Source organism: Melospiza georgiana, chromosome 30 (genome assembly GCF_028018845.1).
Source record: "Melospiza georgiana isolate bMelGeo1 chromosome 30, bMelGeo1.pri, whole genome shotgun sequence".
Classification (NCBI taxonomy): Eukaryota; Metazoa; Chordata; class Aves; order Passeriformes; family Passerellidae; genus Melospiza; species Melospiza georgiana.
Genome location: NC_080459.1, coordinates 182,011 through 195,330, shown reverse-complemented (window position 1 = coordinate 195,330; position 13,320 = coordinate 182,011). Strand labels below are relative to the sequence as shown.

General features: G+C 57.5%; 2 protein-coding genes across 2 annotated transcripts in view; both read left to right on the top strand.

Annotated features, from left to right (window-relative positions):
* Positions 1–13,320, top strand: part of UBE2M (ubiquitin conjugating enzyme E2 M) — a 91,395-nt gene that overhangs the window by 24,857 nt on the left and 53,218 nt on the right. The window lies entirely within an intron of this gene.
* CHMP2A (charged multivesicular body protein 2A) lies at positions 1,014–12,001 on the top strand. Its single transcript, XM_058042265.1, has 5 exons — positions 1,014–1,196; positions 4,628–4,807; positions 7,893–8,023; positions 9,642–9,703; positions 11,768–12,001. Exons 1-5 carry the CDS (start codon positions 1,029–1,031, stop codon positions 11,893–11,895), a joined length of 669 nt encoding a protein of 222 aa, XP_057898248.1. The 5' UTR covers positions 1,014–1,028; the 3' UTR covers positions 11,896–12,001.

Below are 13,320 nucleotides of genomic sequence, written 5' to 3'. Positions count from 1 at the left end.
ATGTCCCCTGGAGCTGCTGTGGCAGAGCCAGCGCGCCCTGGCCCTGGGTGTCACTGTCCCTGTGTGTCACTGTGTGTCCCTGTGTGTCACCGTGTGTCACTGTGCTCACTCTGATGGGTGTCCCCAATGTCCCCAATGTCCCCAATGTCCCCAGGGTGCCATGGAGCTGCTGTTTGGGCGCAGGCGCTCCCCGGAGGAGCTGCTCCGGCAGAACCAGCGCGCCCTGGCCCTGGCTGTCACTGTCACTGTGTGTCACCGTGTGTCACTGTGTGTCACTGTGCTCACTCTGACGGATGTCCCCAATGTCCCCAATGTCCCCAGGGTGCCATGGAGCTGCTGTTTGGGCGCAGACGCTCCCCGGAGGAGCTGCTCCGGCAGAACCAGCGCGCCCTGGCCCTGGCTGTCACTGTCACTGTGTGTCACTGTCACTGTGTGTCACCGTGTGTCACCGTGTGTCACTGTGTGTCCCCAATGTCCCCATGTGTCACTGCTGTCCCCAGGTGTCCCATGGAGCTGCTGTTCGGGCGCAGGCGCTCCCCGGAGGAGCTGCTCCGGCAGAACCAGCGCGCCCTGGCCCTGTGTGTCACTGTCACTGTGTGTCACCGTGTGTCACTGTGTGTCACCGTGTGTCACCGTGTGTCACTGTGTGTCCCCAATGTCCCCAGGGTGCCATGGAGCTGCTGTTCGGGCGCAGGCGCTCCCCGGAGGAGCTGCTCCGGCAGAACCAGCGCGCCCTGGCCCTGTGTGTCACTGTCCCTGTGTGTCACTGTCACCGTGTGTCACCGTGTGTCACTGTGCTCACTCTGACAGGTGTCCCCAATGTCCCCAATGTCCCCAATGTCCCCAGGTGTCCCATGGAGCTGCTGTTTGGGCGCAGGCGCTCTCCGGAGGAGCTGCTCCGGCAGAACCAGCGCGCCCTGGCCCTGGCTGTCACTGTCACTGTGTGTCACTGTCACTGTGTGTCACCGTGTGTCACTGTGCTCACTCTGACCGGTGTCCCCAATGTCCCCAATGTCCCCAGGTGTCCCATGGAGCTGCTGTTCGGGCGCAGGCGCTCCCCGGAGGAGCTGCTCCGGCAGAACCAGCGCGCCCTGGCCCGCGCCGTGCGGGAGCTGGAGCGGGAGCGGCAGAAGCTCGAGGCGCAGGAGAAGAAAATCATCGTGGACATCAAGAAAATGGCCAAGCAGGGCCAGATGGTCAGGGGGACACTGGGGACACTGGGGACACTGGGGACAGATGGTCAGGGGGACACTGGGGACATTTGGGGACACTGGGGACAGATGGTCAGGGGGACACTGGGGACATTGGGGGGACATTGGGGACAGATGGTCAGGGGGACACTGGGGACATTTGGGGACACTGGGGACAGATGGTCAGGGGGACACTGGGGACATTGGGGGGACATTGGGGACAGATGGTCAGGGGGACACTGGGGACATTTGGGGACACTGGGGGGACATTGGGGACAGATGGTCAGGGGGGACACTGAGGGGACAGTGGGGACAGAGGCGACAGTGGGGACACTGGGGACATCTGGGGACACTGAGGGGACAGTGGGGACATTGGGGACAGATGGTCAGGGGGGACATTGGGGGACACTGGGGACATTTGGGGACAGTGGGGACAGATGGTCAGAGGGGACAGTGGGGACATTGGGGGGATAGTGGGGACAGAGGGGACACTGGGGACAGATGGTCAGGGGGGACACTGAGGGGATAGTGGGGACAGAGGGGACACCGGGGACAGTGGGGACACTGAGGGGACACTGAGGGGATAGTGGGGACATTGGGGGGCGTTCGGGACATTGGGGACAGATGGTCAGTGGGGACACTGGGGACATTTGGGGACACTGGGGGGACATCGGGACGCTGGGGACATTGGGGACATTGGGGACACTGGGGACAGATGGTCAGTGGGGACACTGGGGACGTTGGTGGGACATGACAGGGCCGGATGATGAGAGGAGACTTTGGGGACACTGGGGACGTTTGGAGACATCTGGGGACACTGGGGGGACATTGGGGACATTGGGGACAGATGGTCAGAGGGGACACTGGGGTGACAGCAGGGCCAGGTGGTCATAGGGGACATTTGGGGACATTTGGGACATTGGAAGACATTTGGAGGCATTTGGGGACATTGGGGGGGACACTGGGGACATTTGGGGACATTGGGGGAACATGGCAGGGATAGACGGTCAGAGGGGACACTGGGGACACTGGGGACATTGGGGACAGATGGTGAGAGGGGACACTGGGGACATTGAGGGGACAGCAGGGACAGATGATCAGAGGGGACATGGGGACACTGGGGGACACTGGGGGGACATTCAGAGGGACATTGGGGACACTGGGGACATTGGGGACATGGCAGGGACAGAGAGAACATGGGGACACTGGGGACACTGGGGACATGGCAGGGACAGAGAGAACATGGGGACACTGGGGACATTGGGGACAGCAGGGCCAGATGTGAGAGGGGACCTGGGGACGTTGGGGACGTTGGGGACATTGGGGACATTGAGGGGACAGCAGGGACAGATGATCAGAGGGGACATTGGGGACGTTGGGGACATTGGGGACAGCAGGGCCAGGTGGTCAGTGGGGCCAGAGGGGACACAGAGGGGACAGCGGGGCCAGAGGGGAGGGGGTGGCTGGGAGGGGATTGGGGACAAGGGACACAGAGGGGTCTGGGGGACATGGAGGGACCAGGGGATGTCCCCTTGATGTCCCCTCGATGTCCCCTCGATGTCCCCGTGAGGTCCCCTCACTGTCCCTGCGCGTCCCTGGCGATGTCCCCACTGTCCCTGACGCTGTCCCTGTCCCCTGTCCCCAACCCTGTCCCTGCTGTCCCTTGTCCCCAGGACGCTGTCCCTGTGTCCCTAACCCTGTCCCCTGTGTCCCTGTGTCCCAGTGTCCCTAACCTTGTCCCCTGTGTCCCCTGTGTCCCTGTGTCCCTAACCTTGTCCCCTGTGTCCCCTGTGTCCCCTGTGTCCCTAACCCTGTCCCTGTGTCCCTGTGTCCCCTGTGTCCCTGTGTCCCCTGTGTCCCTGTGTCCCTAACCCTGTCCCTGCTGTTCCTGCTGTCCCCAGGACGCTGTCCCCAGGACCCTGTCACCATGTCCCTAATCCTGTCCTCGGTGTCCCCTGTCCCCTCAGGACACTGTCCCTGTCCCTGATGCTGTCCCCTGTGTCCCCAGGAGGCTGTCCCCATGTCCCTGATGCTGTCACCTGTGTCCCTTGCTGTCCCCAGGACACTCTCCCCTGTCCCTGACCCTGTCCCCTGTGTCCCCTGTGTCCCTGTGTCCCTGTGTCCGCTGTCCCTGTCCCTAACCTGGTCCCTGCTCTTCCTGCTGTCCCCAGGACGCTGTCCCTGTCCCTGTCCCTGTCCCTGACCCCTGTCCCTGTCTCTGTCCCTGTCCCTGTCCCTGTCCCTGTCCCTGTCCCTGTCCCTGTCCCCTGTCCCCATGTCTCTGACACTGTCCCTGTCCCTGCTGTCCCTGTCCCTGTCCCTGACCCTGTCCCCTGTGTCCCCTGTGTCCCCTGTCCCTGTCCCTGTCCCTGTCCCTAACCTGGTCCCTGCTCTTCTTGCTGTCCCCTCTGTCCCTGTCCCTGTCCCTGTCCCCATGTCTCTGTCCCTGTCCCTGACCCTGTCCCTGTCCCTGTCCCTGTCCCTTGTCCCTGTCCCTGTCCCCCGTGTCCCCAGAATGTTGTCCTTGTCCCTAACCCTGATCCCTTGTGTCCCCTGTGTCTCCAGGACGTTGTCCCCATGTCCCTGATGCTGTCCCTGTCCCCCTGTCCCTGTGTCCCTGTGTCCCTGTGTCCCTGTGTCCCCAGGACACTCTCCCTGTCCCTGTCCCCTGTGTCCCCTGTGTCCCTGTCCCTGTCCCTAATTCTGTCTTCTCTGTCCCTCTGCCTGTCCCTGACCCTGTCCCCTGTGTCCCCAGGACGCTGTCCCCTGTTGTCCCCATGTCCCTAACGGTGTCTCCATGTCCCCAGGACGCTGTCCTCATGTCCCTGTCCCTAACCCTGACGACTGTCCCCTGCTGTCCCTGTGTCCCTGTCCCTCACGCTGTCTCTGCTGTCCCCTGTGTCCCCAGGATGCCGTGTCCCTGTCCCCGTGTCCCTGTCCCCGTGTCCCTGTCCCCGTGCCTTCTGTGTCCCTAACCATGTCCTTGCTGTCCCCTGTGTCCCCAAGACGCTGTCCCCATGCCCCTAACCCTGTCCCTAACCCTGTCCCTGCTGTCCCCAGGACGCTGTCCCTGTCCCTGCTGTCCTCTGCTGTCCCCTGTGTCCCCAACAGTGTCCCCTGTGTCCCTTGGTGACCCCTGTGTCCCCAACAGTGTCCCCTGTGTCCCTTGGTGTCCCCTGTGTCCCTAACAGTGTCCCCTGTGTCCCTTGGTGTCCCCGTGTCCCCAACGCTGTCCCCTGTGTCCCTTGGTGTCCCCAGGACGCCGTGCGGGTGCTGGCCAAGGCCCTGGTGCGCACGCGGCGCTACGAGCGCAAGTTCATGGCTGTGTCCCCATGTCCCAAACAGTGTCCCTGTGTCCCCAACAGTGTCCCTAACCCTGCTGTGCCCTGTGTCCCCATGTCCCCAACGCTGTCCCCTGTGTCCCTTGGTGTCCCCAGGACGCCGTGCGGGTGCTGGCCAAGGACCTGGTGCGCACGCGGCGCTACGAGCGCAAGTTCATGGCCATGCGTGCCAACGTGCAGGGGGTGGCGCTGCGGGTGCAGACGCTGCGGTCGCACAGCGCCATGGCCACCGCCATGCGGGGCGTGACGCGGGCCATGGCCACCATGAACCGGCAGGTGAGCGAGCGTCACACGCGTGTCACCGCGTGTCGTTCTGTGTGTGTCACCTGTGTGTCACTGTGTGTCATTCTGTGTGTGTCACCTGTGTGTCACCGCATGTCGTTCTGTGTCACCGTGTGTCACCGTGTGTCACCGTGTGTCATTCTCTGTGTGTCACCTGTGTGTCACTGTGTGTCACTGTGTGTGTGTGTCACTGTGTGTCACCGTGTGTCACTGTGTGTCACTGTGTGTGTCACTGTGTGTCATTCTGTGTGTGTCACCTGTGTGTCACTGTGCGTCATTCTGTGTCACTGCGTGTCACCGTGTGTCACCGTGTGTCATTCTCTGTGTGTCACCTGTGTGTCACTGTGTGTCACTGTGTGTGTGTGTCACTGTGTGTGTGTGTCACTGTGTGTCACCGTGTGTCACTGTGTGTCACTGTGTGTGTCACTGTGTGTCATTCTGTGTGTGTCACCTGTGTGTCACTGTGCGTCATTCTGTGTCACTGTGTGTCACCGTGTGTCACCGTGTGTCATTCTGTGTGTGTCACCGTGTGGCGTTCTGTGTCACTGTGTGTCATTCTGTGTGTGTCACTGTGTGTCACCGCGCGTCGTTCTGTGTCACTGTGTGTCATTGTGTGTCACCGTGTGTCATTCTGTGTGTATCACCTGTGTGTCACCGCATGTCGTTCTGTGTGTGTCACCTGTGTGTCACTGTGTGTCGTTCTGTGTCACTGTGTGTCATTGTGTGTCACTGTGTGTCACTGTGTGTCACTGTGTGTGTCACTGTGTGTGTCACTGTGTGTGTCACTGTGTGTGTCACTGTGTGTCACTGTGTGTGTCACTGTGTGTGTCACTGTGTGTGTCACCGTGTGTCACTGTGTGTGTGTCACTGTGTGTCACTGTGTGTGTCACTGTGTGTCACCGTGTGTCGCTGTGTGTGTCACTGTGTGTCACCGTGTGTGTCACCGTGTGTCACCGCGTCACCTGTCCATCGCTCCGTGTCCCTGTGTCACCCGTGTCACCTCTGTCCCCTGTGGTCTCTCGGGTCGCGGTGACTCCCCTGTCACAAGTGGTGGCGCTGATGTCACCGGGCTGTCCCCGTTGCCGCCGCTGTCCCAGCGGTCACCCCGGTGTCCCCTCCGTGTCCCCATTGTCCCCAGTGTCCCCTTGTTGTCCCTGCTGTCGCTGTGTGTGCCTCAGTGTCCCCGACGTCCCCAATGTCCCCAATGTCCCCCCAGTGTCCCCAGTGTCCCCAGTGTCCCCATTCCCCCACTGTCCCCAATGTCCCCAATGTCCCCAATGTCCCCAATGTCCCCATGTCCCCCACTGTCCCCAATGTCCCCTGTGTCCCCAGTGTCCCCAGTGTCCCCAATGTCCCCAATGTCCCCAATGTCCCCAATGTCCCCATGTCCCCGCTGTCCCCAGCTGAAGCTGCCGCAGATCCAGCGCATCCTGCAGGGGTTCCAGAAGCGCTGGGGGCTGGCTGTGCCCCAATGTCCCCAATGTCCCCAATGTCCCCTGTGTGTCCCCAATGTCCCCAGTGTCCCCAATGTCCCCTGTGTGTCCCCACTGTCCCCAATGTCCCCAATGTCCCCAATCCCCTCGGTGTCCCCAATGTCCCCAATGTCCCCAATCCCCCCCGTGTCCCCTGCTGTCCCCAATGTCCCCAATGTCCCCAATGTCCCCAATGTCCCCAATGTCTCCAGTGTCCCCAATGTCCCCAATGTCCCCAGTGTCCCCAATGTCGCCAATCCCCCCAGTGTCCCCATTCCCCCAATGTCCCCAATGTCCCCAATGTCCCCATGTCCCCAGTGTCCCCACTGTCCCCAGTGTCCCCAATGTCCCCACTGTCCCCAGTGTCCCCAATGTCCCCAATGTCCCCAATGTCCCCATGTCCCCACTGTCCCCAGCTGAAGCTGCCCCAGATCCAGAGGATCCTGCAGGGGTTCCAGAAGCGCTGGGGGCTGGCTGTGCCCCAATGTCCCCAATGTCCCCAATGTCCCTAATCCCCCCAGTGTCCCCACTGTCCCCACTGTCCCCAATGTCCCCACTGTCCCCAATGTCCCCAATGTCCCCACTGTCCCCATTCCCCCAGTGTCCCCATTCCCCCACTGTCCCCAGTGTCCCCACTGTCCCCAGTGTCCCCAATGTCCCTGCTGTCCCCAGTGTCCCCAGTGTCCCCAATGTCCCCAATGTCCCCAATGTCCCCACTGTCCCCAGTGTCCCCAGTGTCCCCATTCCCCCAGTGTCCCCATTCCCCCAATGTCCCCAGTGTCCCCAATGTCCCCAATGTCCCCAGTGTCCCCAATGTCCCCCCAGTGTCCCCAATGTCTCCGATGTCCCCAATGTCCCCAATGTCCCCAATGTCCCCACTGTCCCCGGTGTCCCCAATGTCCCCAGTGTCCCCGGTGTCCCCAATGTCCCCAATCCCCCCAGTGTCCCCAATGTCCCCGATGTCCCCATTGTCCCCAATGTCCCCAATGTCCCCATTGTGCCCAATGTCCCCAGTGTCCCCAATGTCCCCCCACTGTCCCCGCTGTCCCCAATGTCCCCAATGTCCCCAATGTCCCCACTGTCCCCAATGTCCCCAATGTCCCCATTCCCCCAGTGTCCCCAGTGTCCCCAATGTCCCCAGTGTCCCCACTGTCCCCGCTGTCCCCAGCTGAAGCTGCCGCAGATCCAGCGCATCCTGCAGGAGTTCCAGAAGCGCTGGGGGCTGGCTGTGCCCCAATGTCCCCTGTGTGTCCCCTCTGTCCCCATTCCCCCAGTGTCCCCAATGTCCCCAATGTCCCCATTGTCCCCAATGTCCCCAATGTCCCCAGTGTCCCCAGTGTCCCCAATGTCCCCAATGTCCCCAGTGTCCCCAGTGTCCCCATTCCCCCAGTGTCCCCAATGTCCCCAGTGTCCCCAATGTCCCCACTGTCCCCAATGTCCCCAGTGTCCCCAATGTCCCCAGTGTCCCCAATGTCCCCAGTGTCCCCAATCCCCCCAGTGTCCCCACTGTCCCCAGTGTCCCCACTGTCCCCAGTGTCCCCGCTGTCCCCAATGTCCCCAATGTCCCCAGTGTCCCCATTCCCCCAATGTCCCCTGTGTGTCCCCAGCTGAAGCTGCCGCAGATCCAGCGCATCCTGCAGGAGTTCCAGAAGCAGTCGGAGCTGATGGACATGAAGGAGGAGCTGATGAACGACGCCATCGACGACGCCCTCGGGGACGAGGACGACGAGGACGAGAGGTGGGGACACCTGGGGGGACATGGGGGGGACATGGGGGGACATGGGGACACACCTGGGGGGACATGGGGACAGCTAGGGGGGACACACCTGGGGACACCTGGGGGGACATGGGGACATGGGGACACACCTGGGGGGACATGGGGACACCTGGGGGGGACACCTGGGGGACATGGGGACACACCTGGGGACACCTGGGGACACCTGGGGGGACATGGGGACACCTGGGGGGGACACCTGGGGGACATGGGGACACACCTGGGGACACCTGGGGACACCTGGGGGGACATGGGGACACACCTGGGGGGACATGGGGACACACCTGGGGACATGGGGACACACCTGGGGGGGGACATGGGGACACCTGGGGACACCTGGGGACATGGGGACACATCTGGGGGGACATGGGGACACACCTGGGGACACCTGGGGGGACATGGGGACACACCTGGGGGACATGGGGACACGTGGGGGACATGGGGGGACATGAGGACACACCTGGGGACACCTGGGGGGGACACCTGGGGACATGGGGACACACCTGGGGACATGGGGACACACCTGGGGACAGCTGGGGGGACATGGGGGGACATGGGGACACACCTGGGGACAGCTGGGGGGACATGGGGACACACCTGGGGGGACATGGGGACACACCTGGGGACAGCTGGGGGACAGAGCCTGAGGACAGCTGGGGACAGCTGGGGGACACAGGGCAGACACTGGGGACACTGAGGGGACGGGGATGGAGTGGGTCCCCGTCTGTCCCAGTCTGTCCCAGTCCGTCCCAGTCAATCCCAGTCCATCCCAGTATACCCCAGTACACCCCAGTCCATCCCAGTCCCTCCCAGTCCATCCCAGTCCATCCCAGTCCCTCCCAGTCCCTCCCAGTATATCCCAGTCCATCCCAGTATATCCCAGTATATCCCAGTATATCCCAGTCCATCCCAGTATATCCCAGTATATCCCAGTATACCCCAGTATATCCCAGTATATCCCAGTTTATCCCAGTGTCCCACTCTCTCCCCAGTGACGCCGTGGTGTCCCAGTCCCTCCCAGTATATCCCAGTATACCCCAGTATATCCCAGTACACCCCAGTTTATCCCAGTGTCCCACTCTCTCCCCAGTGACGCCGTGGTGTCCCAGTCCATCCCAGTATATCCCAGTATATCCCAGTATATCCCAGTCCCTCCCAGTATATCCCAGTATATCCCAGTCCATCCCAGTGTCCCGCTCTCTCCCCAGTGACGCCGTGGTGTCCCAGTATATCCCAGTATATCCCAGTATATCCCAGTCCCTCCCAGTATATCCCAGTACACCCCAGTATATCCCAGTATATCCCAGTATACCCCAGTATATCCCAGTATATCCCAGTATATCCCAGTCCCTCCCAGTATATCCCAGTATATCCCAGTACACCCCAGTATATCCCAGTATATCCCAGTATACCCCAGTATATCCCAGTATATCCCAGTATATCCCAGTATATCCCAGTCCATCCCATGTCCCGCTCTGTCCCCAGTGACGCCGTGGTGTCCCAGTACACCCCAGTATATCCCAGTATATCCCAGTCCCTCCCAGTTTATCCCAGTTTATCCCATGTCCCACTCTCTCCCCAGTGACGCCGTGGTGTCGCAGGTCCTGGACGAGCTGGGGCTGAACCTGACCGAGGAGCTGGCCAGTGAGCGTGGGGGGATTTGGGGGGTTCGGGGATTTGGGGGATTTGGGGGGGATTTGGGGGGATTCGGGGATTGCAGGAGATTTTGGGGGGTTTCGGGGGGATTTTGGGGGCATTTTGGGGATTTGGGGGATTTGGGGGGATTTGGGGGATTTGGGGGAATTGGGGATCTGGGAATTTGGGGATTTGGGGGATTTGGGGATTTGGGGGATTTGGGGGATTTGGGGGATTTGGGGATTTGGGGGGATTTGGGGGAATTGGGGATCTGGGAATTTGGGGATTTGGGGGGATTTGGGGATTTGGGGGATTTGGGGGGATTTTGGGATTTGGGGGATTTTGGGGGATTTTGGGATTTGGGGGATTTGGGGATTCGGGGATTGGGGGGGATTCGGGGATTTGGGGGGTTTGGGGAATTTGGGGATCTGGGAATTTGGGGATTTGGGGATTTGGGGGGATTCAGGGATTTGGGGATTTGGGGATTTGGGGATTTGGGGGATTTGGGGAATTTGGGGATCTGGGAATTTGGGGATTTGGGGGATTTGGGGATTTGGGGGGATTCGGGGATTTGGGGGATTTTGGGGGATTTTGGGATTTGGGGGATTTGGGGATTTGGGGATTCGGGGATTTGGGGATTCGGGGATTTGGGGGGATTTTGGGGGGATTTTGGGGATTTGGGGGGTTGGGGGGTTTGGGGATTGGGGGGATTTGGGGATTTGGGGGGATTTGGGGATTTGGGGATTTGGGGGGATTTGGGGATTTGGGGGATTTGGGGGATTCGGGGATTCGGGGATTCGGGGATTCGGGGATTTGGGGGATTTGGGGGATTTGGGGGATTTGGGGGATTTGGGGGGATTCGGGGATTTGGGGGGATTTTGGGGGGATTTTGGGGGATTTGGATTTTTTGGGGGTTAATCTGGGTGGGATTTGGGGTTAATGGGGTTTGGGATAATCTGGGTGGGGTTTTGGGGTTAATCTGGGTGGGATTTTTTTGAGATTTGGGATAATCTGGGTGGGGTTTGGGGTTAATGGGATTTGGGATAATCCGGGTGGGATTTGGGTTCATTTGGTTGGGATTTGGTGGGGGTTAATCTGGGTGGAATTTGGGGATAATTTTGTAGGATTTGGGATTAATTTTAGTGGGATTTGGGTTAATCTGAGTGGGATTTTGTTGGGATTTGGGATCATTTTGGTGTTATTGTTTTGGGGTTTGGGATAATCTGGTTTGGATTTTTTGGGGGTCAATCTGGGTGGGTTTTGGGGTTCATCTGGGTGGGATTTTTTGGGATTTGGGATAATCTGGGTGGGATTTGGGTTCATTTTATTGGGATTTGGGTTCATTTCATTGGGATTTGGGTTCATTTTCCTGGGATTTGGGTTCATTTTATTGGGATTTGGAATAATCTGGGTGGGATTGGGGTTCATTTTACTGGGATTTAGGGTTAATGGGATTTTGGAACAATCTGGGTGGGATTTGGGGTTAATCTGGGTGGGGATTTTATTGGGATTTGGGTTCATTCTCCTGGGATTTGGGTTCATTTTGTTGGGATTTGGGATAATCTGGGTGAGATTTGTGTTCATTTCATTGGGATTTGGGTTCATTTTATTGGGATTTGGGTTCATTTTGTTGGGATTTGGGATAATCTGGGTGGGATTTGGATTCATTTTATTGGGATTTGCGTTCGTTTTGGTTTTATTGTTTTGGGGTTTGGGATTTGGGTTCATTTTGGTTTTATTGTTTTGGGGTTTGGGATAATCTGGTTTGGATTCTTTGGGGGTTCATCTGGGTGGGATTTGGGGTTAATCTGGGTCGGATTTTTTGGGATTTGGGATAATCTGGGTGGGATTTGGGATCATTTTATTGGGATTTGGGTTCATTTTATTGGGATTTGGGTTCATTTTATTGGGATTTGGGATCATTTTATTGGGATTTGGATTCATTTTATTGGGATTTGTGTTCATTTTATCGGGATTTGGGTTGATTTTGCGGGGACCCCTCCGCGTTTCTCCCCCCCTGACCGTCCCTCTGTCTGTCCCTCCGTCCCCGTCCGTCCGTCCGTCCGTCCCCAGCGCTGCCGGCCCCCGGGGGCTCGCTGGCGGCGGGGGAGGGGCGCGGGGGGGCCGAGGGAGCCGCGGCCGCTTTGGCCGACGCCGACGCCGACCTGGAGGAGCGGCTCAAGAACCTCCGGAGGGACTGAGAGCGGGGATTTGGCATTTTCTGGCACTTTCTGGGATTTTGGGACTTTCTGGGATTTTTCCCTTTTTTTCCCCGATTTTTCTGGGATTTTTCCCGTTTTTTTCCCGATTTTTCTGGGATTTTCCCCTTTTTTTTTTCCTGGGGATTTTTCCTGGTTTTTTTTCTGATTTTTCTGGGATTTTTCCCATTTTTTCCCGATTTTTTCTGATTTTTTGGCGATCCCAGATAGGGAACATTTTGCCCCTTTATTCCAAATTCTCTGCCTGGGAACCCCCCAAAGTCTGACCCCCTTTATTTGGGATTTTACCCCCATTTTGGAATTTTTTGGGAATTTTTTGGCATTTTTGGCGAGCCCAGATGGGAGATTTTGCCCCTTTATTCTGATTTTTGGGGGGATTTTTAGGTCCCAAGCACCCCTAAGAGACCCCAAATTCTGACCCCTTTTATTGGGGATTTTCCCCATTTTTTTCCCGATTTTTTTGAGATTTTTCCCTTTTTTTCCCCAATTTTTCTGGGATTTTTCCCGATTTTTTTCCGATTTTTCTGGGATTTTTTCCGATTTTTTTTCTGATTTTTTGGGGATTTTTGCCAAATTTTTGGCAGTCCCAGAGTGGGAATTTTTCCCCTTTATTCTGATTTTTTGGGGGGAGTTTTATGTCCCAAGCACCCCTGAAAGACCCCAAATTCTGACCCCATTTATTTGGGATTTTTTGGGATTTTTCCCCAGTTTTGGGATTTTTTGGAAATTTTTTGGCATTTTTGGTGACCCCAGATGGGAGATTTTGCCCCTTTATTCTGATTTTTGGGGGGATTTTTAGGTCTCCAGCACCCCAAAGTCTGACCCCTTTTATTTGGGATTTTCCCCCTTTTTTTTCCGATTTTTCTGGGATTTTCCCTTTTTTTTCCCCCGATTTTTCTGGGATTTTTCCCTTTTTTTTCCGATTTTTCTGGGATTTTTCCCCATTTTTGGGGTAAACTCCCCAATTTTTGGGGTAAATTTCCCAGTTTTGTGTCTATTTTGGGTTTCTCTCCCATTTTTGGGGTCAATTCCCCAATTTTGGGGTAAATTTCCCATTTTTGGGGTAAATTTCCCAATTTTTGTGTCTATTTTGGGTCTCTCTCCCATTTTTGGGGTCAATTTCCCATTTTTGGGGTCTGTTCTGAGTCTCTCTCCCATTTTTGGTTTCTCTCCCATTTTTGGGGTCAATTCCCCAATTTTGGGGTAAATTTTCCCATATTTTGGATTTTTCTCCCATTTTTGGGGTAAATTTCCCATTTTTTGTGTCTATTTTGGGTTTCTTTCCCGTTTTTGGGGTCAATTCCCCAATTTTGGGCTCTTTCCCCGTGATTTTCAGGTCTCTCTCCCATTTTCGGGGTCAATTTTCCCATATTTTGGGTTTCTCTCCCATTTTTGGGCTCTTTCCTC

What these genes read in the sequence shown, in the direction of transcription:
- CHMP2A (XM_058042265.1), top strand. Translation starts at nt 1,029, where the DNA reads ATGGAGCTGCTGTTCGGGCGCAGGCGCTCCCCGGAGGAGCTGCTCCGG. An exon ending in TGGCCAAGCAGGGCCAGATG is followed by an intron (nt 1,197 to 4,627) that starts GTCAGGGGGACA and finishes TGGTGTCCCCAG; the next exon opens with GACGCCGTGCGGGTGCTGGC. An exon ending in TGGCCACCATGAACCGGCAG is followed by an intron (nt 4,808 to 7,892) that starts GTGAGCGAGCGT and finishes GTGTGTCCCCAG; the next exon opens with CTGAAGCTGCCGCAGATCCA.